Source organism: Eptesicus fuscus, chromosome 5 (assembly GCF_027574615.1).
Source record: "Eptesicus fuscus isolate TK198812 chromosome 5, DD_ASM_mEF_20220401, whole genome shotgun sequence".
Taxonomy (NCBI): Eukaryota; Metazoa; Chordata; class Mammalia; order Chiroptera; family Vespertilionidae; genus Eptesicus; species Eptesicus fuscus.
In genome coordinates this window covers 19938342-19966281 of record NC_072477.1, presented here as the reverse complement: position 1 = coordinate 19966281, position 27940 = coordinate 19938342, and the positions used below count along the sequence as shown (strand labels likewise).

Sequence of the window (27940 nt, the reverse complement as noted above, 5' to 3'; positions counted from 1 at the left end):
TTTCATTATTAAGATTTTAAAAAGCTCCCTCATTAAAAATGTGGAGATTAAAAATAAAGAGAAGTAGGGTTGGAAATATCCATATGGACTAATAGTTTTTAAAGTTTATAAATATACACATGCACACTAATCGATATGTTTATGCGTGAGTTAGTATACATGTTTTTATTTTTCTAACTCTATCCACTGAGAGGCAGATACCCCAGTAGCAATAAACACACCAAATCTTGGTTTCTAAATACAATCCTCCAATAAAAGGTATCAGGGCTCAATGAAGAACTTAGTGGTTGACCCCAAGGTTAGGATAGGTAAAAAGAGCCTGGGGCATCTTGTTATGCTACAAAGAAAGTGCTTTAAAAAAAAAAAAATGGGGCATATTCAAAGGGCACAGGAGCCCACCTGAAAGATCTCCTAACGGCCAAAACTGGATCAACTTGAGCAAAAAAATTAAAAGTAATCATGTTGAACCCAAATAATAAAATATTTATGAACCCATCTTACTAATAAAAGCCTAGGTGGTCCTCACACCATCATGCCGTGATGCCCTCACGCTGTCACAAAATGGCTGTGCGCACAGTGGAGACGGGGTTCCTGTGACCCCGCACCCGCCACGGAGGCGGAACCCCTGGCTCAGGCCTACCTCTTTGGGGCCATCAATCGCGGGGCTCCCACACTGAGAAGGCACAAGCCAGGCTGGGGAACCCCACACACACACTCCGAGTGCATGAATTGCATGCACCGGGCCTCTATTACTGATATAAATAAATAGGAGAGAAGCAACAACACTTCCTTCAGAAGAGTCAAGGTCAGGAAAGACAAGAACTCAATGCAATGAAGATACTCAATTGGATACTGGAACAGGAAAATGGTTATCAGTGGGAAAACTGGTGAAACTGAAATAAGTTCTATTCTTTAGTTAGTAGTATTGAATCAAGATTAGTTTTTTAGGTTTGGTAAATGTTCCACTATTATGTAAGATATTAACATATAGGGAGGCTGAATAAAAGGTACCAGGAACTCTCTATACTCTCTTGCAACTCTTCTGTAAATCTAAATTTATCTTTGAAAAAAAGTGTTAAAATTGAAAAAAAAAGAGAAAAACTGGGGAAAAAAATGGAGAGGCTGAATTCCTCTTCTGTGAGTCTTTAAATCCTTTCCTTGGCATTCCACTGTACCTTAAAAAGGATGCAATTTTCTTTTTCCATCTAATTTTTTTTCAAAATTGGCAATATAATTATGTTCTTATTGTCATCTCCTCTTTAGACAGCCTAATTCACCATTTCTGTGTATCAACCTATTTTCCCTTCTAATATACTATGAGGGTCCATTATGTCATTTGTGCAAAAATAAAAATTAAATGCCAGCAGTTAACATCTAAATGCTTAATATGGTTTCAGGCACTATGTTAAGGGTTGTAAACACATTGTTACTTTTAATCTTCACAACAATCTGTGAGATAAGAACTATTATTATTATGCCCACTTTACATATATGGAAACTAAGGAGTTACAATCTTGCCCAAGGTCATAGCATTTAAGTGTCTCATACAAAGCTTCTGCTTTTAGAATACATGCTCTTAGTTAATACACTGTCTGCCTCTGACTTTAAGCTGAATAACTCATCACCTCCCATAGAAATGTAATATAAGTCTTAACGAAAGAGTAAAACTTGAGTAGTTGTGAGAAAGAAACCAGGATGGCAGCATAGATAAACACCTGAACTTGCTGCCTCGCACAACCACTTCAAAACTACAACTAAAAGACAAAACGACATCATCCAGAACCACAGGAAGGCTGGCTGAGTGGAAATTCTACAACTAGAAGGAAAGAGAAAAGCACACTGAGGCTCAAAGGAGCTGCGGAAATAAAGTGCAGAGATATGGAGGCGCGCGTGCAGAAAGGGCTGGCAGCTGAGTACGCGGCTGTCTTTTTCAGTCCAGAGGGAGACACAAGCTCCCGAATGCTCTGAACTCCAGTTTCAGTTGAGACTCTGGGGACCCAGACTCATACGGGGAGAAAATGGACTGTCTGGCATCGGGTGGAACTCGATGGCGGCTTTCTCTCAGAGGTGCTTGCAGCGATTATCACAGGACACTGAGACCCAGGGGCCTCTTAGGGCAGGGCTGACAGGAAGCCATTGCTGTTTGCTCCGCCCTGATACCCCGCCCCACCCAACCTGTGTGCAGAGGCTTTTGCATATAAATGGGCTGGTCCTTTGAAATCTAAAATTACCTAACAAACTGCAGCTGAGACAGAGAGACCCAGAACATCCAAAAGAAGGACCAAGGCCCCACAGCAGCTTGCATTGCTTCACAGCTGGGACTCATCTGGGCACCTCCAAACCCCAAACAAAGAAGAGGAATCTGCAGATCTTTCCATAGCTCCTGCTGGATGGCCTCAGGCAGAGGCTAAATTAGCACCTCCTTGGAGATCCAAGAGCCAGTGTACCCAGTGGTCAGAGTGGGACCATGCAGATTACAACTCCTCAGATCCATAAGGGACACACTCAGGGGGCAGACTCAGTGAGCACCAAAGCCCCACTGAAGCAAGTTTTGCCTCATAAGGGTGTCTCCAGCACAGAAGTTCTCCCATCATAGACACAGCTAATCCTCACAACCAATTGGCCTGGAGGTCAATTCCTCCCAGTGATACCAACAACAATCAAGGCTTAACCCTTTGCACTCGCTTGCTTTTTTCCGATTCCTTTATTCTACTGCTAACCGTGTTGAGTCACACTCGACATCCGAGTGCAAAGGGTTAAATTCAACAAGACTGTGCACACAGCCCACAAAGGGGTGCACCAAGAGTGTCCACCTCAGGTAATTAGGGAGGCTGAGCCACTGGGCACTATAGGACACCTAGCACACAAAGCCACTCTATTAACACAGGGAAGCAGCCAAAATGCAGAGACAAAGAAACAGGTCATAAATGAAAGAAATGGAGGATATAGAGTTCAAAACCATGGTTATAAGGTTTTTCAAGAATTTTCTAGAAAAGGCCGATAAATTTAGTGAGAGCCTTGAGGATATGAAAAAGGACCTATTAGAAATTAAGCATACACTGACTGAAATAAAGAATAATATACAGAGATCGAACAGCAGACTAGAGGATCGCAAGAATCAAGTCAAAGATTTGAAATACAAAGAAGCAAAAAACACCCAACCAGAAAAGCAAAAAGAAAAAAGAATCCAAAAATATGAAGATAGTGTAAGGAGCCTCTGGGACAACTTCAAGCATACCAACATCCAAATTATGGGGGTGCCAGAAGAAGAGAGAGAGCAAGATATTGAAAACCTATTTGAAGAAATAATGACAGAAAACTTCCCCTACCTGGTGAAAGAAATAGACTTACAAGTCCAGGAAGCTCAAAGAACCCCAAACAAAAGGAATCCAAAGAGGACCACACCAAGACACATCATAATTAAAATGCCAAGAGCCAAAGACAAAGAGAGAATATTAAAAGCAGCAAGAGAAAAACAGTTAGTTACCTACAAGGGCGTGCCCATACGATTGTCAGCTGATTTCTCAACAGAAACTATGCAGGCCAGCCGGCAGTGGCAAGAAATATTCAAAGTGATGAACAGCAAGAACCTACAACCACCAGCAAAGCTATCAGTCAGAATTGAAGGTCAGCTAAAGAGCTTCACAGATAAGAAAAAGCTAAAGGAATTCATCACCACCAAACCAGTATTATATGAAATGCTGAAAGGTATTCTTTAAGAAGAGGAAGAAGAAGAAAAGGGTAAAGATAAAAATTATGAACAACAAATACATATCTATCAAAAAGTGAATCTAAAAATCAAGTGAATAAAAAAATCTGATGTACAGAATAAACTGGTGAATATAATAGAATCGGGCATAGAAAGGGAGTGGACTGACAATCCTGGGGGGAAAAGGGATGTGGGGGGTGCGGGAAGAGACTGGATAAAAATCATATACCTATGGATGAGGACAGTGGGGGAGAAGGGGTAAGGGCATGGGGTGGGGTGGGAACCAGGTGGAGGGGATCTATGGGGGGGGGGGGGGGAAGAGGAACTACTGTAATAATCTGAACAATAAAGATTTATTTAAAAAAAAAAACTGGAGTAGTTGTTGCCTTGAATAGATTAAAATATATTTCATAACATTTCAACTATATTTGATTTGCACAATAAATATTTAAGAAAGTATCTTCTATGTCTGTATATAAGACATCTAATTCTAAAAAAAAAAAAAAATAAAGACATCTAATTCTACATAGTGATTATTAGTTTGTGAGCACACAGGAGAAGCAAAATGAAATTATTTAACCCTTTAGTGTAAAAAATTCTATGAAATTCCAAATAAGAATATCACGTTTATGATGCCAAAATGTACTATAATCAAAGAATCATATATTTATTTTTTTCTCAAGAAATTTGTCCATTGCCCTAGCTGGTTTGGCTCAATGGATAGAGTGTCGGACTGCGGACTGAAGGTTCCCAGGTTCGTGTCCGGTCAAGGGCACATGCCTGGGTTGCGGGCTTGATCCCCAGTAGGGGGTGTGCAGGAGGCAGCCAATCAATGATTCTCTCTCATCATTCATGTTTCTCTCTCTCTCTCCCTTTCCCTTCCTCTCTAAAATCAATAAAATATATTTTAAAAGAAATTTGTCCATTGTAGCTAAGTTGTTGAAGTTACCAGCATGAAGTTGTTCTTAATATTTCCTTATATCTTTTTAACGTCCATAGGATATGTAGTAAAGTAGCCTCTTTCATGCCTACTACTAGTAATTTTTATCTTCTCTCTTTTTATCTTGACCAGTCTGGCTAGAGATCTATCAACTGTATTCATTTTCTCAAAGAATCAGATTTGGTTTCACTTATTATCTATTTTCTAATTCATTGATTTCTGCGTTTACCTTTATTGTATTCTTCCTCTGAAATCTTTGGGTTTAATTTGCTCTTTTCCTAATTTCGTGTGGTGGAAATTTAGATGGCTGATTCGAAACTCTTTTTTTTCCCTTATATAAGCATTTAATGCTATATATTTCCATCTGAGCATGGCTTTAGCTTCCTCCCACAAATTATATTACATTTCCAGTTAGTTCAAGTATTTTCGATTTTGCCTTTCTTTGAGTCTGGGTTATTTAAAAGTGTGTTGTTTACTTTTCAATTGTTTGAAGATTTTTTAAAATATCTTTATGTTACTGATTTCTAATTTAATTCCATTATGGTTAGAGAACATATTTTGAATAATTTCAATTCTTTTAAATTTGTTAAGGTTGGTTTAATGGCCCAGAAAATGGTCTCTTGGTAAATGTTTTGCTGTTGTTGGTTGAAGTGTTTCAAAAATGTTAAGTTGGTTAATTGTGTTTTTCAAATGTTCTATCTCCTTAGCTTTTCATACTAGTTCTATCAATTTTTTTGTTTTTCCTTTACTTTTTATTGATTTTTAGATAGGAAGAAAGAGGAAGAGAAACACCAATGTGAGAAACTGATCAGTTGCCTCCTGCACGCACCCCAACTGGGGATTGAACCCACAACCTGGGTATGTGCCCTGACTAGGACTGAAACCTGCCACTTTTTGTTGTACAGGATGAGGTTCCAACTGAGTCACCCAGCACTGATGATTTTTTTAATATACCATTCACAGATACCACTGTTAAAATAAGAATAAATAACCTTTGAGGAACTGCTCAAACTGAAAGTGTTAATCTGCTAAAATGTGATTTACAATGTCTCATCTCTTCTCTTCTTAACTGTCCCCTCACAGAAGCTCTACCCACATTATTAACGTACATTATTACTAACATATATATAGACACACATATAATTTGCTCATATGTCTTTCAGTAATATACATTACAGTGAGAACAAGTATATATTTTCAAATTTTTCAATTTGGGAAAACTACCTGTTAAATAACTTTCCAAACTAAACATCCTTTCTTCCATAATTTTAGCCATTTATAAGGTTTTATTTATTAGAATCCCTTTAAAACTATATGAAATGGAGAAGGCAAGAGTCATCTAATGGGAGAGGATGGGATCATGGGTTGTAATAAGAAAGCTTCAATTGATGTAAGTCTCCATGGTATATACTTATCAAAAGTTTGTGATAGAAATATCTTTGGGCAGACTATATTTAACCTAAATTTACAATAGTTCCTGGCTTACTCTGAATATTTTATAAAACCAAATATGATACATACAAGGGAGTCTTCATCAATGACAGACTAAGTCTTACTTTGCTAACAAGAGCAGGAATGTTCATTGAATTTGTTGCAAATCCCATGCCATATGCCATAGCAGCTTCTACTCCCAAGAAACTTGCCACAAGCTTTTCTAGTTCTTCATGCTTGTCCAGATTTCCTGTGTGAAGAAGTTAATGAAGTCAATATCACCAAACCCAAAATTTAAGAATCATTCATTACTTTACTGCCTGAAATCTAGCTGAAGGAAAGACCTACAACTAATAATATTTTTTAAAAAGCCACATTGAGACTGGTTGGAGAGGGGAGAGGTAAGAGAGCAACCAAAGGACTTGTATGCATGCATACTAGTATAAGCATAACTCATGGACACAGAGAGTAGGGGGCTGAGGTCATGTGCTAGGGAGTGGGAACGGCCGGGGAGAGGTCAATGGGGGAAAAAGGAGACATATGTAATACTTTAAACAATAAACAATTTTTTAAAAAATCAAGAGTGATATCTCAACTGTGGAGGTCCCCTCTGAGAAGTGAGGGGCCCCAGCCCTCAACCCGGCTTCCCAGCCCAGGGTTCCAGTGCCAGGAAGAGAAGTGCCCATAACTTCTGGGGGTAAAAACCAGTATTGACTGTGGCTGAGTGAGATGGAGGGCTGCTGGAATCCTAGGCAGTTCCTCATAAAGGGTCCATGCATAGACTTGCTCTGACTCATACACTCTGGGTTCCAGCACTGGGGCAGCAGCTCAAATGGCACCAGGGAAACAAAAGGAGGAACTGAAGTGTCTGGCATCAGGGTAAGAGCTGGAGGGGCAGCTTTCTCCCAGACAGAAGTGCTGGCAGAGGCCATTGTTCCTTTTTTGAGACCCTCCCCATTCCCCACCCACAGAACTGGTAGGTGTGCACCATATTTGAGTCTCCATCAACCTGGCTAACATTGTTCTCCTGGCCCTGGTGATTCCCTGAGACTCCCATCCCACCCAACTGAGGGTCCACCCAACCTGTTTCCAGTTGCTTTCCCAAACGAAATAGCCTGTTTTGGCTTGTGCTTCAGATTTTCCTAAAATCTCTCAAACAAGCAGCATCTGGTCTCAGCATGCCCTGTTGTTCTCACAAAGTGGCCCCAGGCCCAGCACTAGCAGCAGCCAGCCTTGGTTTGCAGCTTGGCCTTACTGGGGCACCCCAAGCCATAAGTAGCAGCCATCTGCAGATTGCTTTGTAGCTCATGCTGGGTGTCCCCAGGCAGAAGACAGGCAGCAGTTGACCTTGGCCTGCACTTTATGATTAAGCACTTTATAAAATTTAAACTGCCATAAAGATGTGTGATTTCTATATGTTGTTAATGCTCCCTTAACCACATCATTAGGGACCCTAAATGAAAACAACCCAGCTGTACTTGCCAATTCCATGAGAAAACAATGAATTGTTTTTTATTTTTTATTACTTCAGAGAGAGGAAGAGAAAGGGAAAGACAGATACATCAATGATGAGAGAGAATCATTGATTGGCTGCCTCCTGCATGCCCCCTACTGGGGATTGAGCCCACAACCCGGGTATGTGCTCTGACTGGGAATCAAACCATGACCTCCTGGTTCATGGGCCCATGCTCAACCACTGAGCAACATTGGCTGTGCTGAATTGTTTTAATCCACTAAGTTTTGATGTGCTTCACAGTAATAAATATCCAGAACGATGCCTTATAACTTCTATGGTTATCAGTCGCTGGAACAAAATGGAAGAATTTGAAATTTTCCTTTTAACTAAATAAATCTCTTTACATAAATTTGTTATCTTTTACATTTTATAGACTTGTACTACTCATAAAAAGAATTAGCACTTAATGAGTATTTACCATGTTACAAGCACTTTACATGAATTAGCTTCTTATAACAGTCCTATAAGGTAGGAATTATTATTAGCCCCAAATTACCAATACAGAAATAGATTAACCTTCATATGCTCACAGGCTCAGATATGAAGTGGTGCTCTTTAATGAACTATCATTTGCAAAAATCAATAAAGTCAACACTAAAGTTATAAATAAAACAATAGTATTAAACATACTCTGTATGTATAACATAATGGAAAAGATAAATACGTCTCAAAATGTGTTGAAAGCATTAAAATCATTCATCAATTCAGAAAAATAAAGCATTCTTTATCTGATCTAAACTACATGGCAAAGTATGTATTTGGACACATACTCTACCCATATTACTCCCTCCTGAGTAAAAAAGTTAAGAACATCAGCTAGCCAAACAGCCTACACTCACCAATTTCCTGCCGAGTGCTGCACACACCAACTCCATACTCCTCTAGGACTTTGGCAGCTGCCTCCTGACATGATCCAGTATTCCGTGCAAATCCAAGATAGTTGTAGGAACCCATGTTTATAACACCTTTAATTGTATTCCCTGTGTACCTGTATTTCAATAGGATGAAAGTTCATGAAACCCATGAACAAGGTCAAATACTTACATATGATAATAAATGTATTGGTAATACCAAAGGAAGCAACATATATAGGAAATAGAGAGAATATGGTCTAAATGAAAAATAGCTCAACTCACTACCAATAAGTGAAATGAAAGTTAAAATACCAATTTTTGCTTATCAATAATGATGATAAAGATTTAAAAACTGACCATAGCCAGCATTGGCCAGGACTATTTCATACACTGTAGATAAAATATCAGAGTACTTTTTTGGGAAAGGCAGTTTGGCAGTACTTATGAAACGATATCCTCCAGTGAGGATTAACCAAAGGAAAAGAAAGAGTCACTATACAATTGACCATGTCCCTTTCCCAGGCACACAAACCAGTGACATTCCTAATTGTGGAAGCTCAGACCGTCTGACCCCTCAAGTGCAGACGACATGGTTCAGAGGCCCATCTAACTTAAGATAGACATTAAGTGTGAACAAGAAATAAATTGCCGATCTTTTAACTTGAGACTTTGGAGTTTTTCACACAGGATGATGCAGCCCAACCTGCGTGTGTACACTATATACATCAATTTGTAGAATACTAAGTAGCCACTACAAACAATGAGCTTGCTGTGAATATACACAAAGATGTTACTGATATGTTAGCAAGTAAAAAACAAGATGCAATATCACTTCTACAGTATGATACCATTTTTGTAAATCAAAAACTGTGTGTAACCCTAATAGATACATCATATACATATCCCACAGAAAACATCTGGCAGAATAACACACTACAAATTGATAACAACGGTTACCTCTGGGGAGTGAGGATTACTAGGGCAGTGGATTTGGAAAGGTATAGTGGTTAGTTCTCATGGGAAATTTCAATTTATCTTTAATGCTTGTCTTTTTGTTTAATAGCAATGCAATCATGTAATACTTGAGCAATCTAAACAACAAAATTAAGTTTTATAAAGTTTTCTAAACTACTGAATCCATTTAAGTAAAAACCCTACATATCCTTGAATCATTTGAGAAATCAAAATATCCAGAAATAAATTCAGATACTTGATTCTGATAAGTAGTATAATAGAAAGGACAGTTTTTCTTTGTGTGGTTTTGTTTTTGTTTTTAAATATATTTTTATTGATTTCAGAGAGGAAGGGAAAGGGAGAAATCGAAACATCAATGAGAGAGAATCATTGATTGGCTGTCTCCAGCATGCCCCCTAATGGGGAAACCCAAGCATGTGCCCTTGACTGGAATCAAACCCAGGATCCTTCAGTCCACAGGCCGACGCTCTATCCACTGAGCAAAACCGGCTAAGGCTTATTTTGTTTTAATAGGTCAAATTTTGCTTTCAACTATAATCCAACACAGTATCAAACTAATAAAAAAATGTATTTTAAACATCCCAATAACAATGAACAATATGCAAGGAAACTAATCATGTTGTACTGTATTTTCAGCTTCCACTGCTGTTTTGACAAAATACTGTCAAATTTGCAATAGAATATTTTTAACAGTCAAAAAATCCCTTTTTCTGTTGTTAGGAAATAATTTCCCAAAGAAGACTTACCTGAACGACCAGTTGTAATCATGAGACTGTCTCTCCATGATGTCCATCCTGGCTCCAGGCACACTACAGATTGGTCGATTCCAGTTGTCTCTAATCCTCATGTAGAGGTTCCTTGTATAGAAGTTTTCGAAATCCTGATACAACGGCACAAAGTCCTACCAACAAATGGTGAAATACCATAAATTTAACGGAGTTACTTTTTTAAAATTTACAACTTCCCTTTTCATATTGCAATAGCACTTGAGAATGAGAGGTCAATTACACTGAGTTAGCCCAGCCAGCATGGCTCTGTGGTTGGCCCATGAAACAGAGGTTGAGATTCAATTCCTGGTCAGGACACATGCCTGGGTTGTGGGTTTGATCCCTAATAGGGGGCATACAGGAGGCAGCTGATCGATATTTCTCTCTCATTGATGTTTCTATTTCTCTATCCCTTTCCTTTCCTCTCCCTAAAATCAATCCTATATAATAAAAGGGTAATATGCAAATTGACCGAACGGCAGAACGCCAGTTGCTGGAATGACCGGTTGCTATGATGTGCACTGACCACCAGGGGGCAGACTCTCAACACAGGAACTGCCCCCTGGTGGTCAGTGTGCTCCCACAGGGGGAGCTCTGCTCAGCCACAAGCTGGGCTGACAGCTGGCAAGCGCAGCGGTGGTGGCGGGAGCCTCTCCTGCCTCCGTGGCAGCGCTAAGGATGTCCAACTGTGGCTTAGACCCGCTCCCCACAGGCCTAAGCCGCAGTCGGATATCCCCCTGAGGGCTCCTGGACTGTGAAAGGGTGCAGGCTGGGCTGAGGGACCCCACCCAGTGCACAAAATTTTGTGCACTGGGCCTCTAGTAGAAATATAATTTTTAAAAAGATTAAACAAAATTCTAGTAGAAATATAATTTTTAAAAAGATTAAACAAAATTCTACTGAGTTAACTGACACAGAAAACATTTTGAAAGGCAGAAATTCTGTTTTTTTAAAAGCAATTCTTAATCAGGTAAAAGTCATGTAGCTTTGATGGTTGATCTATAAGAAATGGTTGAATGCAGAGCCAAAGAATTGAATAAAGCAAGCCTCCAAAAATAAACTTAGTTGTACATTTCTGTCATTAAAGGTTTTCCTTCCTAATAAAATCCAAAAGACTAGTCTTCTGCCCCTTATCCCAAGTAAAATACTGACTGGGGGAGATGCCATAAAAACTCCTATCATTTCAGTTTCTAACAAGAAAAATAATTTCAAAATTAAGAATCCATTCTTGGCACATATTCAAGGATCAAAATGAAATTAATTCAAAGAAAAATGATAAAAGCAAGAAACTCTTAAGAAGTAGCTTATAGAAAGATCCCTACATGTGGTTTCTTTCCTTAAATGGGAGTTTTTAATAAAAATTAAAAAACAGTCCTACCCGGTTTGGCTCAGTGGATAAAGCATCGGCCTGCGGACCAAAGAGTGGGTCCAGGGTTCAGTTCCGGCAAAGGCATGTACCTCGGTTGCAGGCTCCTCCCTGGCCCAGGCCCTGGTCAGGGCGCATGTAGGAGGTAACCAATTGATGTGTTTCTCTCACATCAATGATTCTGTCTTTCCCTCTCTCTTCCACTCTCTCTAAAAATCAATGGAAAAATATCCTCAGGTGAGGACTAAAAATAAATTACTAATAATAAAAATTATTTTTAAAAATACATATATAAAAAGATTCTCAAAATGAATTTCCACGCTCAAGGACTTAACACCCTTTTTTCATCACTGAAATTAAGTTATACTAAATAACTTTAATTAAGTTATACTAAAATTAAGCCTGTAAAAAATAAAGTCACAGTGGAGCTAAAATGAATGAATATGCTGTGTCCCATGTGGTTTGACCACTGCCTAGAATACACATGACTAGGCCACATAGAGTCTACTTAAATCCTGAAGGTAAAGGGTAAAACACATAAACAAACAAAACTGTATTACAGTTTTACTAGTCAGAAAACCACTGAGCTTTGAGGTCTCAGGTCTGGGTTTGGTGCCAAACAATAAAAGGGTAATATGCTAATTAGACTGGACAGCCGAATGACCTTCCAGATGTCCTTCCGGACGAAGCCACGGCGGCAGGGGCCAAGGCAGAAGTGGTTAGGGACGATCAAGCAGGCAGACGAGCAGTTAGGGGTGATCAGGCAGGCAGGCAAGTGGTTAGGGGTGATCAAGCAGGCAGGCCAGTGGTTAGGAGACAGCGGTCCCGGATTGCGAGAGGGATGTCCTACTGCCGCTTTAGGCCTGATCAGTCGGACATCCCCTGAGGGGTCCCGGATTGCAAGAGGGTGCAGGCCAGGCTGAGGGGGACCCCACCCCCATGTACAAATTTTGTGCACCGGGCTAAAGTTTAAGTTTTATTTTATAAAAGATTTTCATTGTTAAGAAGACTCTATGTGAAAGTTTGAAATCAATAACCTTCTATAATATTGGACTCTAAAGTGCCCACTAAATAAGCCTCACAGTAGGTGAAATTTCTTTACAAAAGTCCAGCAGAGTCAGAAAGGAGTCTTAGGTATTTGCAGTACCTGATACCATCTGTCTTGCAACTGGTTCTAACATTTACATTTCTTTAAGAGAAAAATATCTATAAATGATATGTTTATCACAATTGGAAATTTATTACTTAAATAGTATGTGCTTTTTGATAGTCTCCTCTTCCAACAAGAATATGATGAATGAGTCTTCTGGTTAAGATGACGAAGTGGGTAAATGCGATACTAGCATCTTCCTATGACCACATCAAAATTACAACTAAACTACATCACTGAGAACTGCCTGAAATCTAGCTGAACAAAAGTTCTATAACTAAATGATATACAGAAGAAGCCATGATGTCACTGTTGAAAAATAAAAAAATTATTAAAAAAATAAATAAAAATGCAAGACTAGAGCAATGCTGACAGAACAATCTAGAAGAAAAGAAGAGTGGAAGATGTAAAGGAGAAGTGATAAGCCCAGGTGGCTGCGAAGGAAGAAGGAAATGAAATCCAGAAGGGAACTGGTCTTTGATCCTCAGTTGCAGGAGAGACTGATGGTGAGAGTCAAGACTGTCAGATGCACAGATTTGCTGGCGAAAAGGGAATTCTGGTCAGGGATGGGGTTGGGGCAAGGTGCATCAGGACAGTGGACAATGTGTGAAATACACAAGGAGGAGTAGGGAAGAAGGCTGCCTGCAGACATGAAATCAGATGGTTAGCTCCACCTTGGGAGCTATAGTCTAAAATGAGAAAGGTTTCCCATGTCCCATGTAAGGAAAAACTGCTGCCCTCAAATCAGCACTTTAGGCTACACCTGCAATGGGGAACAATCACTGATGAGCCGTCTGCACAGAAAAGTATCAACCTCACAGCGAATGATAAATAACTGCATATCCCCTCTATTTTAAGATATTCCTATTTCTTTCTCAACTTTTATTAAGTCACAGACAACATCAAAATGTCCAGATTGCCATTTTTCATATATGGTATGGACTGAATTGTGTGTGCCCCTTCCCCCTAAGTTCATATGTTGAAGGTCTAACCCCCCAATGTGACTGTATTTGGAGAGTGGGCCTTTATAGAGGTAGTTATATTAAATGAGATCATAAGGGTGAGGCCCTAATCCAATGAACTGGCAACCTCATAAGAAAAAGGAGACACCTGGAAGAACACAGTGAGAAGGCACTATCTAAAAATAGAGGCCTCATCAGAAACCAACTCTGCTGGCACCTTGATCTGGGTCTTCCAGCCTCCAGAACTATGAGAAAATAAATTTCTGTTACCAATAATAATAATAATAATAATAATAATAATAATAATCTACACTAATAAAAGAGAAACATGCAAATTGACCGTACCTCCGCTACGCCCACAAGCCACGCCCACCAGCCAATCAGGAGCAAATTAACCCAACCAAGATGTTGGCCGGCCACGGAGCTAGAGCAAGCAGGAGGCTTGGGTTGCCCCAGCAATGGAGGAAGCCAAGCTTCCCGCCTACCCTGGCCGGCCCTGGCCTCCGCTCAAGGCTACAAAGTTTCAATTATAGAAGATAAATAAATCCTAGATACTTGCTTCCAGCCGGCACTGGCCTCCGCTCAAGGAGGCGCTGGAAAAAAAAAGAAAAAGAAAAAAAGGAGGGGTTGGGACCTTGGGTCGCCTGGGGGTGATCAGGCCAGGATGGGACCGCAGGGGCCGTTGGAGGTAAGCAGACCAGCAGGGGGGCCAGTTGGGGGTGAGCAGGCCATCAGCTGGGGTCAGTTGGAGGTGATCAGAACAGTGAGGGGGGGCAGTTTGGAGTGAGCAGGCTAGCAGGAGGGCAGTTGGGGGTGAGCAGGCCAGTGGGGAGGGAAGGTGGAGGCGAGCAGGCCAGCAGTGGGGGCAGTTGGGGTGATCTGGCTGGCGGGGGGGGGGCATTTGGGGGCGAGCAGGCTGGCAGGCAGAGTGGTTAGGGGCAATCAGGCAGGCAGGCAGGCAGGTGAGCGGCTGGAGCCAGCAGTCTCGGATTGTGAGAGGGATGTCCGACTGCCAGTTTAGGCCTGATCCCTGTAAACCGGCAGTAGGACATCCTTCAAGGGGTCCCAGATTGGAGAGGGTGCAGGCCAGGCTGAGGAACACCCCCATCCCATGCATGAATTTCTTACACTGGGCCACTAGTAATAATAATAATATGAATAAAAATTGGAATGGAGTCATCCAAATTCTAATTAAGGACTTTCCTTTAACTATTATTTGCCATGCATTTATTTTCCAAAGGAAAACACAAAAATGTCTCCAATACTTAGCACTGTTTCAATAGGGTAAACAGTGCTAACTTCTTTTTTAAAAAAATATATTTTTTAAATTGATTTCAGAGAGGAAGAGAGAGGGGGAGAGAGATAGAAACATCAATGATGAGGGAGAATCATTGATCATCTGCCTCCTGCACACCCCCCAATGGGGATTGAGCCGGCAACTTGGGCATGCGCCCTTGACTGGAATCAAACCTAGGACCCTTCAGTTCGCAGGTCAGTGCTCCAGCCATTGAGCCAAACCAGCTAAGGCTGTCCTAACTCTTCTTGATCTAATTTCTTTATAACCTTTCTAAACATTGCACATTAATGTTAAAGGTATTAACTCAAATACTTGAGAAAATACTCCATCACAGACAAATTTTTATTAGCGAGGGAAAGCAATATTTTTTGTTTTTACAATGTAATCATCAGAAAAAAACGTAAGAGTCTGGACTTATCTACCATTAAGGTTATCAAACTCCAAGACAGAAAGAGAGCTGCAAGCTAGAGTGTGGCAGAGCTTTGGGTAACCAGTGGCAGAGTTGTATGTGGTTAGGAGGAAAGGGTGGGTTCCAATCTCCTAAACTGAGACTGCCAAGGTCAGGAAGCTCCACCGCTCCCGTTTGTTAAATGACAGAAGAAAATAGACTTGCAGAGTGATGTTGTCACTCCGAGGAATGTTACAGACCAAAAGCAGTTGGGGCAGAAGGCAGAAGAGAGGATTCCCTTAGCTAAGTTCCAGGGTAGCAGCTTTACTAGTAACTGCAGTTAAAGTTAGGTAGAGAGAGCTGAAGGGTGGCTAACCAAACTCCCTGCAGCCTAGCAATGAACTAAGAAAGGAGACAGAAGGGGATAGCTATTTGGCCTAGCAATGAAATGATAAAGGGGACAGAAAGGGATAGTTATTTGGGATTCCAGTTCTGTGCAAGAGGAATATGTTTCCAAAAATACTTGAAAAATTCTAGGACTAGAGGTAACCGAGAGGACTTCTCTTTTCATTCATTCATTCAAATACCTTTTACCAAACATCCTTTTAAATGGCATACTTATTTTAAAAAACAACATTCTCACTGAGGAAATTGGATATCCATAAGGAAAAAAAAAGGGGGGGGGGCTTTGATCTAAACCTTACATCCCATAGAGAAATTAATTTGAAATGAATCAAAGTCTTAAGTGTAAACTATCCTAATAAAATGGTAATACGCAAATTAACCATCACTCTGCTACATAAGCCACGCCCGCCAGCCAAGCCACGCCTGCCAGCCAATCAGGGCGAGATGGCTACAGCCACAGAGAGCAAGGTTTCCCAGGTAACAGAGGAGGCCAAGCTTTCCATAGCCATTGCAGGCCTAAGCCTCCACTCAAGCTACAAAGTTTCAATTATAGAAGGTAAACAAATTCAAACAAATGGCGGCAGAATGGAGCTTGAGAGAGCAGGCCAGGGTTGCCGGCGGCAACAGGGGAAGCAAAGCTTTCTGCACACCCTGGCCGGGCCCACCTGCTTAAGGCTACAAAGTTTCAATTGTAGAAGGTGAATTAACTGCCACAGAAATGGCTGCCGCCCCCGAGGGAGCAGCAGGCTTGGCTCCAAAGTTTCAACTGTAGAAGGAAAATAAATTCCAGATACCAGGGCCTCCCCTTGGGTTGCCAGGGGGCGTGGCCGGCCTGCAAACCACCACAGGCCCCTCGCTCAGGCCGCCCCACGCCCCAAGGGAACCCCACCCTGATCCGGAACATCCTTCAGGGCAAACCAGCTGGCCCACACCCGTGCACCAGGCCTCTATCCTATCTAATAAAAGAGTAATATACAGACTGATCATCACTGCAACACACAATATAGCTGCCCCCATGTGGTCAAAGATCCTGCCCCCATGTGGACACAAGATGGCCACTACAAGATGGCCAGCAGGACAGGGCAGTTGGGAGGCACCCGGCCTGCAAGGGAGGGCAGTTGTGAGGGACCAGGCCTGCAAGGGAGGGCAGTTGGAGGTGATCAACCCTGCAGGAGAGGGCAGTCAGGGGTGACCAGGCTGGCAGAGGAGGGAAGTTGGGGGCAAACAGGCTGGCAGGGGAGGAGTTAAGCATCAACCAGGCTGGCAGCGGAGTGGTTAGGGGGTGATCAGGCTGGCAGGCAGAAGCGGTTAGGGGCATTCAGGAAGGCAGGCAGGCAAGCAGTTGAGAGCCAGCAGTCCTGGTGGGATCGGGCCTAAACGGGCAGTCGGAAATCCCTCCAGGAGTCCCAGATTGGAGAGGGTACAGGCTGGGCTGAGGGACAACCCCCAGCCATGCACGAATTTCGTGCACCGGGCTTCTAGTGCAACTATAAAATCTTTAGAAAAATCTTCATACATTGCTGTCAATGTAAAGTGGTGCAGTCACAGTGGAAAACAGTTTGGTGGTTTCTCAAAAGGGTAAACATGTATTTCCATATGACACAGTAACTATTTCTAGGTATATTACAAAAGAACTGAAAATAGATATTTAAACAAGTACACAAATGTATATAGCAGCACTATTCACAACAGCCAAAAGTTGGTAACAATCCATCATCAATGGATGGATGGATAAACAAAATGTGGTATACCCATACAATGGAACAGTATCTATACTAATAAAAGGGTAATATGCTAATTAGACCCGGTCGACCAGACATCTTCTGGTTGTCTGGTCCTCCTTCTAGACAAAGCCACGGTTGCGGGGGGCTGAGGCAGAGGCGGATAGGTGCAATCAGGCAGGCAAGCAGAGGGGTTAGGGGCGATCAGGCAGGCACTCAGGTGAGCAGTTAGGAGCCAGTGGTCCCAGATTGCAAAAGGAATGTTCGACTGCTGGGATCAGGCCTAAACCAGCAGTCAGACATCCCCTGAAGGGTCCCAATTGGAGAGGGTGCAGGCCGGGCTGAGAGAACCCCCACCCCCGTGCACCAATTTCGTGCACCAGGCATCTAGTTAATAATAATAAATAATCTTTCTCCACAACAAAATTCAATTAGTGAAAATCTTATATTTAATGTTTTGGCCAATTTAAAAACACAAATAGAAACACACAAAATTAACACAAGGCTCTGCCCATCACAGTTTATTGGACACTGAATAAGTGCCACAGTAGGGGTAGAGGAGTAAAAGCTGAATGTGCTTTACATGACTTGTGGTGTGAGGATAAGTTATGATTGCAAATCTAGAATTTCCCAATGTCTCCAGATAAACTCCACAGTCTATTATACAAAAGGACTATGGCTCCTAAGACAAGGAAGCTTTCTCTGAAAAGCTAAATATTGCTGAAATATTTCAAGACATTTGATGATAATAAAAAACATAGTACTGTACACCAAAGACAGGCTAGTGAAAAATTCCATAGTGTTTTAATTTCTGGTAACATCTTTGCTAGAGAAGGAAATAACTCCATAAGATATATAGAGATATGGTTATAACATTGACAAAATTGTTTCAAAACTTCAACTAAGAGAATTTTTAAATCCCAAATAATTTCCACCTTAAGTGTTAAAAGTGGAGTCATCCTATGGTTAAAAAGCATTATACAGTGAGGAGTATTTATTTTATAAACCAACAATGTTGTCTTTACCTCTATTTAATGAAGAAAAGTAGGTGAAATAACCTGTAAAAGGTTATTAGACTGGTGACTAAACTCTGTGAACCACAACTAAGAGCTTTCCCTACTAGTCATATAAGTCATACTATTATTTGTTCTTTCCTGTTTTTAATGCTACAGACAGAAAGCTACTTCCTTGCTGTTTCTATGCTGTCCATCAAGGCATAAAATGCAATTTCAAGATTAAAAATACTTGTTTTTTCCCTAGATCTAAAACTGAATCATCTATGTGTTTTATATTTGCATATGTATTATATACACACACACACCTTCAAAAGACTCAAAACTTTTTACTATTACCACCAATCACCATACCATTCCAATCTCAAACATTTACTGAATGGATCATATGTGCCAAGCACTCTTCTGGGCACTAGATAGAAAGTAGTAAATAAAAAGATAACAATAGATGCTAAACAAGAAAAATATATAAAATGTAAAGTATGTTAGTGAAAAATGCTAATGGAAACAGAAATCAAACAAGGAAGGAGAATGTAAAATGCTGAAGTCATGCTAAAATTTAGCTTAGGAGGCAAGGGTAGAATAAAGAAGGAAAAGGAAGCAGGAGAACTATCCTTGATACTATCTGGAGGAAGAGCTTTCCTGGCAGGCAAACAGCAAGCACAATGGCAGTGAGGCAGAAGTGTACTTGGTGTGTTCAAGAAACTGCAAAGGCCAGTGTGACTGGAGCAGATGAGTGAGGGGCTAAGCAGTCAGAGCTGAGGTCTGGGTGATAATGAGGCTGATAAGAAGTAGCTGATTTGGATTTGCTGATGGACCACACATGGCATGTGATGGAAAGAAGAATCAAGGGTAACTCCAAGGTTTTTAGCTTAAGCAACTGGCAGATGAGAACTGTCATTCATAGAGACTGAGAAGACAGCTAATTGGTTAGGGGGCATGTCAGGTCAGTTTTAGATATGTAAAACTGAGATTCCTATGTGAAGATGTTAAGTGGGCATATAAGGTCAAGTTAGACATATAAGGTCTAGAGTTCAATGAGTTAGTATAGAATGGAATCATATTCCATTTTACACAATGGAATATGATTCATCAATTAAAAGGAATGAATTACTTAAATATATAACATGGATTAACCTCAATAATACTATGCCAAGTGAAAAAAGCCAGACACAAAAGATCTCACGTTGTATGTCCCATTTATATAAATGTCTAGAGACAGAAAGTAGCTTAGTGATAGGGAGGACAAGGAAGGAGTGTCTACTAATTGGTACAGGGTTTCTTTTTCAGATGATAAAAATTTTATAAAAATCAAACAAGGATTTGGTGCCGGCTGCACAACTCTATAAAAGTCACTGAATTGTACACTGTAAATAGGTGATCTTTATAGCATGTACTAATATATTATATCTCAATAAAGCTGTTGGCTACTGGCCTGGGCTCCACACATACCACAAAACAATGGAAAGTACTGCTCTTTTTAAATCCATGGAACTAAAAAGATAAACCAAGTGATAATCCCCAGCTTACTACATCAGGCAACTATACTACATTAAAAGTTTCCAAAATTACTGCTAAAATGACAACTGTCAAAATACTCGTAGTAAGCTACTTTTTGAAGAAGATAAAAAGTAAGACCCTTTGAATATATTTCAATCAAGTTCCTTCTTTTGTATTTTGAAAATCAAACATATCAGGATGTAAACTATGTTATCCCTTCCATTTTTGATCATGAACAAATTATAGAGGCAAAATGTTAGTTTAAAATTTAGTAAGTGTGTAGCAACTTCTTATCACAATTTGCTCCTTAGACTTCTAGGTATTTCCTATCTGACCACTAGAACATTTTCATTAATTCAAGCTTTTGCTTTACCTATCACATTCATGTTTCTTGATTACTACCTTCATCTCACATAAAACAGAAATAAACCACAGACTGGTAGAAACAACATTCTCATCCAAAAGAGGACTGTTAATAGAGGATAAAGCAGCAGGGAATTCCAAAAATTTTATGCAATATACATAAAATATAACAAACTCATGTTAACTCATCTTTTAGAAACTAGAGGCCCGGTGCACAAGATTTGTGCACTGGGGGGGGGGTGGTCCCCCCTCAGCCCAACCTGTGCCCTCTTGCAGTCCTGGACCCCTCGAGGGATGTCTGCCTGCCGACTTAGGCCCGATCCCCCTAGACCTAAGCCGGCAGGCAGACATCCCTCTCGCAGTCTGGGGCTCTTCACAGTCCAGGACCCCTCGTTCCTTACTGCCCACCTGCAGCGGAGGCAGGAGAGGCTCCCGCCACTGCCACTGCGCTCACCAGCGGTGTGTCGGCTGAGTGGCACTCCCTGTGGGAGTGCACTGACCACCAGGGGCAGCTCCTGTGTTGAGCATCTGCCTGGTGGTCAGTGCGCATCATAGCAACCTACCAGTCGTTCTGCTGTTCAGTCAATTTGCATATTAGCCTTTTATTATATTAGAAATGTGTAATTCAGTTCTACCCAAAGTAACATACTAAGAATTAGCATAAATAGTTAAGATGGGCTCTCCTTTGTAATGGAATGAGGAAGAAAGTAAGACTGTGGTTATGAATACCACTCACTGGGTGAAATGAGGAAGTGGCAACCTTATATTTGCATTTTATGATTCCAAGCAAGCACTTTCCCTCGCCTCTTTTCAATGTTAACAGTAAAATTTGCCTATCCCTGGACTACATCTAATCCAGCATCAAAAAACAAGCTCTACATAAGGCTGAACTATTCTTTCTTTCCCTCTAAAAGTAATCAAAGAATTATATGCATATATGCAAGGCCCATGGACACAGACAATAATGTGGTGAAGACCTGGGGTGGGGTCCGGGTGGAGGGGAGGAAAGGGATGAGAGGATGGGGGACATCTATAATACTGTCAACAATAAAATAAATAAATAGCCCTAGCCAGTTTGGCTCAGTGGATAGAGTGTCAACTGGCAGACCAAAGGGTCCCTGGTTCAATTCCAGTCACGGACATGTACCTCAGTTGCAGGCTCAATCCTTGGCCCTGTTGGGGAGCCTGAGGGAGGCAATCAATTGATGCATTTCTCTCACATCGATGTTTCTCTTTCTGTCTCTCCCCTTCCCTTTCACTCTCTCTAAAAAAAAAAAAAAATCAATGGAAAATATTCTCAGGTGAAGATTAATAAAAAATAAATAAGTAATATTTATTATTGCTTCCTCCAAGAATTATTTCCTGACTAATCCTATGCTACTCAGTTTACTTTTTTGTTCTAAATCTGCATACAATTCAAGGACTATTTACCTATAGAAAGCTTTGCAAAGGCCCATAAATTCAAAGTGTTAATGTTTCTTCAACAAAATTAGAAACTGAAAGAATAAAATCTATGTGTTCCAATTCTTTCACATAGAGTTAGGCACACATAGATAGCCCCAATACTTAAACAATTTACCCTAAAACATGAAACAAGTTCCAAAGATACTATACTTATTCACCAAGTAATTCAGATGAATCCCCTCCATCACACCAGCTGTGCAAACTCTCTGGTCATTCTCCTACTCAAAAACTGCCCAGGACTCCTCGGTGCCTACCAAATTTTTTAGTTTACATTCAAAACACAATTTTTCATACACCAAACACTGCTCATGTCTTTACCCACACTATCCTCTCTATACCACAATCAGCTCATCCCCACCTCCACCTCTACCTGTCATTTATTAGGTCTCTACAGTATGTTGACACTATGAGAAGTCCCTGTAGATAAAGATTTTCTGGTTTGAATATGTGATAAAACTTTAGCTCCCATCAGTCATAACTGCCATCAACTCAGTCTAGTAGGAAAAGATTGCTTGTAAAAAAGTAATTGCAATACCACACAATAAAGTAAGTGTATAGTGAGCTGTAACTTATGGTAAGTAAGCCATACCTGAGGGATGTAAAAAAAAAAAAAAATTAACATACTATGGATGCATGCTAGCTAAAAAGTCTATTCGGGCCCTAACCGGTTTGGCTCAGTAGATAAGAGTGTCGGCCTGCGGACTCAAGGGTCCCAGGTTCGATTCCAGTCAAGGGCATGTACCTTGGTTGCGGGCATATACCCAGTAGGGAGTGTGCAGGAGGCAGCTGATAGATGTTTCTAACTCTCTATCCCTCTCCCTTCCTCTCTGTAAAAAAAAAAATCAATAATATATATATATTTTTTATTTTTTTTTTTAAGTCTATTCAGGACACACAGGGGTCAAAAAATGGTAAAGAAAATTTTAATTTGTTCTGGTTTTCAATGATGAAAATTAGTTTGGCCAACTGGATCAAGTTCTGAATGCAGGACTTTGTTTGCATTAGGTATTTAAAAAATACCTTTTTAATGAAATTAACTTGTAGGGATTTCAGGGCAAAGAGTAAGATGGCCAACTTATGGTGCTTGAGCTGGGAAGGATGCAGAATGGTTGAGATGACATAGAAAAATGCCTGGGCCCTGAGTTTTCCCAGGGCCAGAATCTTCAATCTATATCCTGATTGGCTTTGGCTTCCTAGTTCCAGAGAGGTCCTTTTCCTCTCTCATGTTTCCGAATACCCTCACGTGATCACAATATATTCCTAGTGTTTCCTGGCTCCTCTCTCAGTGGTGACCTTGCTGCCACTTACATCTGCCTCTCTCCTCTAACACCCACAAGAGTCTAACATTTGATTCCCTTCTCTAATCTAGTACACGCCCTGGGCTGCAGGACAACCTCTCCATACCTCACAGTCCAAGAACAATTTTCTTTTTTGTAAAATCAGGCATTTCACTCTAACTTTATTTCTTTTTGAGAATAAGTAACATGTGTTTATTGTACAAAACTCTAGAGGGGCAAAGTAGTATACAGAGAAAAGGGAAGTGAACTAGGTCCTCCTCCCCAGAGACATTATCACTTCTGTTTACCATTACTAACATAAGGTGGTTTCTACTATAAACAGAGTAGTTCAGCCATTCTGCTTTAGTGCTTATTTGTTTGGGGACAGGACCTGATTTGTGAACCAGACATTTATATATAATGTGTCTATGAGAAAACACATCCTGAGGTCTAAAGAACAAAATCTTTTCAGATGACTGTGGACACAACTTGGGATACAATATGGTATTGTGAACAGAAAGAACATGGGTTTCGGCTCTTCACCAACCTGTGTCTGCATACCAGTTCTGAAAATAAGCATCTTAGGAAACATTACTTAACTTGGGCACATATCCGGGTTTCAGGTTTGATCCCAAGTCGTGGTGTGTATCGGAGGCAAAGGCTCAATGTTTCTCTCACACATTAATGTTTCTCTCTCTCTCTCTCTCTCTCTCTTCCTCTCTCTCTCGAATCAATGAAAAAAACATATTCTCAATGAGGACTGAAAAAAAAGTTAAGTACTTTTTTTTTTAATATATATTTTTTTATTGATTTCAGAGAGGAAAGGAGAGGGAGAGAGAGATAGAAACATCAATGGTGAGAGAGAATCACTAATCAGCTGCCTCCTGCACACCCCCTACTGGGGATTCGAGCCCAGAACCCGGGTATGTGCCTTTGACCAACGCTCCATCCACTAAGCCAAACCAGCTAGGGCAAGAAAAGTTAAGTTCTTTAGTTTCTCCATGCCTTTAACCTTGTTTTCAACTTTCTTTGTGGAAAGTTTAACTGCATCTGGAATATTTTTATTTTAACGTGTACCAAAATATCTAAAGAAAAAACTTAGTGAAAATACCAAGATTTCTATAAAAGGCTTCCATTCACAGAATTAAAGATTCTCTAACAATTACCTTTTGTTCTTCTCTTTCTGTTGCATAGTGACACTTTTCAATTCTCCAATACCTCAAGAAATCTCGAAGGTATCCAAAGAGGGTGAGTACACCATACCCCACATAAGTAAGCACAGCAACCAGCATTGGTGTTTCTTCAAAAGCTTCGTTAAAGGGTCTTTTATACAGTCCTCCATTTTGTGTAACATGATGGACCTGAAAAAGAGATTTAAAATATTTATTTCAATAACACTAAGAAAGATTTCTATTTAAAAATCTAAGTAGTCTTCACAAATTTGTATAACTATACCATTGGAATTCTCTAAGTAATAGTTTAAAAAACCCACTAAGATCTAAACAGGGCATCATTTTTTTTTCCAATAGAAGTAAGTTACACATAATTGAGATGAACAGCAAACAAAAAAACAGAGGGAGAGGGACTGCCTAAGAACAATGCCTGACGCTTTTCTCTCGTTATTTGATTTCATGAAATAGATCCTAAAATACTATGGTTGGAGAATACATAATTTCCTTTGTTCTAATAAAGAAAACAAGAAATATCGGGGGGAACACTTTGTAAAGTATGTGATTGTCTAACTACTATGCCTGAAACTAATATAAAATAATATTGAATGTAAACCATAATTGATTAAAAAAAAAAGCAAACAAAAATATAAATCAACAGAGAAAGCCTATCCTGAAAAATAGTATATTAGCTAACAAAGTGATCAAAAGTAAATTCAGTTTTAGAATAAAATATTTATAAATGTTTTACTGCTCTATGTCCTTATAGACTCAATCATAATATTCCAAACATCAGCATTAGGCCCCTGTGAAAACACACACAATGCTTACTTTTGTGAGTGGTCCAGCAATGTATAAAAGGAGAAAGTGAAATCCAATGCAAGGGATACAGTAATCAGTAATTGTCATGAAATCATTATGCCCCTCCATCTAAGTGTCCATTCAAATGCTATAAGATTATCCCTGGTTTCATTCATTCTTTGGGGGACCTGAATTTTAATATACAGATACCAAGCCACCGTACTTTTGATATCATAACTTAAAGCTTTTTACTTTTTGGTCAATTTTAATGGAAATCTTATTTTACAGAAAAAATCCACTAGAGCATTTTTTAATTGATTACAGAGAGGAAAGGAGGGAGGGAGGAGGGGAGGGAAGGAGAGAGGGAAGAAGGGGGAAAGGAAGGGGGAAAGGGAGGAAGAGAGGAAGAGAGGGAGAGAGACATCAATGATGAGAGAGATTCATTGATCGGCTGCCTCCTGCATGCCCCACCCTGGGGATCAAACCCACAACCTGGGCATGTGCCCTGACCAAGAATCGAGCCCCGACCTCCTGGTTCATAGGTTGACGCTCAATCACTGAGGCACACCACCAAGCAGGAGCATATTTTTCAAGTGAGCTATGTACTAGAGTTATGAAAAGTGCCAAAGGAAGAAAAGATTTTTGCCCTCTCAGGTAACCTGATCAGAGATCTGATGTAAACTAATAAGAACAAATTAATAAAAATTTACAAAACTACAGAAACTAAAAAAAAAAAAAAAAAAAAAAAAATACTACAGAAACTAATATATACATACCCCTGGGCTAAATATGGTCTAGAATATTGTATCCTGATAATGTTAGTTTGAGAAAGTTACTTGAATGCTGCAAGTTAGAACAGTTTGGGGAAAAACAGCTGTATTTGACAAAGAAAAGACATTAAGATAGGCATAATACATGGGATCTATTGGTACTGATTCAATTTGACTGCCCAAAGAACTTAGGAAAACTATTCACAAAACTGATTTAAGTCTTCATCAATCTCGTCTCCAAGAGATTGTGTCAATATTTAATACTTAAATTTGTGTCAATATTTAATACTGGAACTTTCTATGCAGAAGTAAGGTTGTAATATGTTTAGAAGAGAATAGCTAGCAATGAGCCAATATCTGAAGATAGAAAATTATTTAAAAATTAACACTATAACACATAAGCTATTAAGCGAAACAAAACAAAATCAAAAGCAATCAAAACACAAGAAAAATAACATTCTGATCATCTCTTTAAAAAAAACTACATTTAAAAATATTTTGTCATACCAGTACCCAACTCTCCTTAACTCTAAAATTGTTTCAACTATTTTCTCTCAATTGAACAGAAAAGTAAAATGTGAGACAATTTTCAGAGCTCCTAAGTCTAAAAAAATGTGTGACAAATTTATGTCAGGAATGCAGTGGTTAGATCTCTTTAAAAGATATCCGCCTGGATTTGAGACACACCCAAACCAGCAGGACCAAGTAAATGCAAACAGTTGGTTGGACTGTCTAGGAAGGAGGAAGTTAAACCATTAGTTTGCTTTTAAATACTATGTGATTCTATCACAGCCCCTTTTAAAATGGAATGCATTTGAAGGAACTCTGAAGGAACTTTTGGAATGTGGCCTCAGTCAAAAACACGGGTCAGTCTTCTGCGTCACTGAATCTGCTGCTGATTCCATCTAAGTAGTGTTCATTTCAATTATTATATCCTTCATTTCTGACTGTTGTTGTTTATGGTTTCTCTCTGTGTGTAAGTTCTCTCTGAGTTCATCTACTCTTTCCCTAAGTTCATTGAGCATCCCTATAACCAGTGTTTTAAACTCTGTATCTGGTAGATTGCCAGCTTCCATTTTGGCCACATGCCTATAAGCTACCAACCATACTTTTAAGTCACTGGGAAGACACTACCAACCAAAGCAATAATGGGGTGCTGTATAATCAAAAGATAAAACCATAAACTTAATATATATGCATTAAAATCATCTGGAAGGAGATACAAGAAACTGGAATGGGGAGTAGAATGGGGGAAGGAAACATACTTCCTACTTATAACTGAGGCACTGAGGTGCCTACAGCACTGGACCATAGAGCTATTTTGGCTGTGAATGTGCACTATTTTCAAGACAAGGAAATAATGACTGAACCAATTTACTTTTCATTTCTAACTAAGACTATATATTATTGAATTTTTGTTTATCGTTTTATTTTTTAAATGTTTAAACTAAATTTTTTCACTGATTTTATTCACTATTTGGACTAGAACATTGTTAATAAAAGCAACATACACTTCTCATCCTAACTTCAGGTCAGCTCACAGTCTACAAACTCTCTAGAGAATTTTCATCTACTTGTTAGAACTCAAAAGGACTTGACATGCTAATGAATAATTGCAAATCTACATTTCAATACGCAACTCCCCCCCCCCCCAAAAAAATCTAAATTTCCACCTGCCTCCTATCTAGCTCCACTTGGATGTTCCAAAATCAGCAAGTCTGAAGTTGAATTTATCTCACCATCTTAACTCCTCCCTCAATTCAAACCTGACCTCCTCTCTCCTGTATTACCTACCTAGTTGACAGAATCACCATCCAGTCAACCCAGTCTCCCAAGTTTGGAGTCATCTTTAGCTCCACCTTATCTTCTGGCTTCCACCTAGAACTAGTAATGAATTTTCATGCCTCAATTCAAAACTTTCTTGTGGGGCACCAAGGAATTTTAAAGAGACTGGGAATGTCCTACATCTTGAGGGAAGTATTGGAGACACAGTATACATACAGGTAAAAAATCATGGAGTTGTACAGCTAGCACATATCATGCACTTAATTGAATGTATGTTACTCTTCAATTTAAAAACAAAACCTCAATACCTCTTCCTT

The 27940-nt window shown here is 39.9% G+C and overlaps 1 protein-coding gene across 2 annotated transcripts in view; it reads right to left on the bottom strand.

The window, feature by feature from the left end:
* Window positions 1-27940, bottom strand: part of SPTLC2 (serine palmitoyltransferase long chain base subunit 2) — a 97776-nt gene that overhangs the window by 49084 nt on the left and 20752 nt on the right. For both annotated transcript variants that reach the window (XM_008138784.3, XM_028141311.2), the window contains exons 2-5: window positions 24265-24459; window positions 10172-10326; window positions 8436-8584; window positions 6206-6330 (exon numbers count right to left, since the gene is read on the bottom strand). In XM_008138784.3, coding sequence (XP_008137006.1) covers window positions 6206-6330; window positions 8436-8584; window positions 10172-10326; window positions 24265-24459 — 624 coding nt within the window. The remainder of the gene's footprint in view (window positions 1-6205; window positions 6331-8435; window positions 8585-10171; window positions 10327-24264; window positions 24460-27940) is intronic.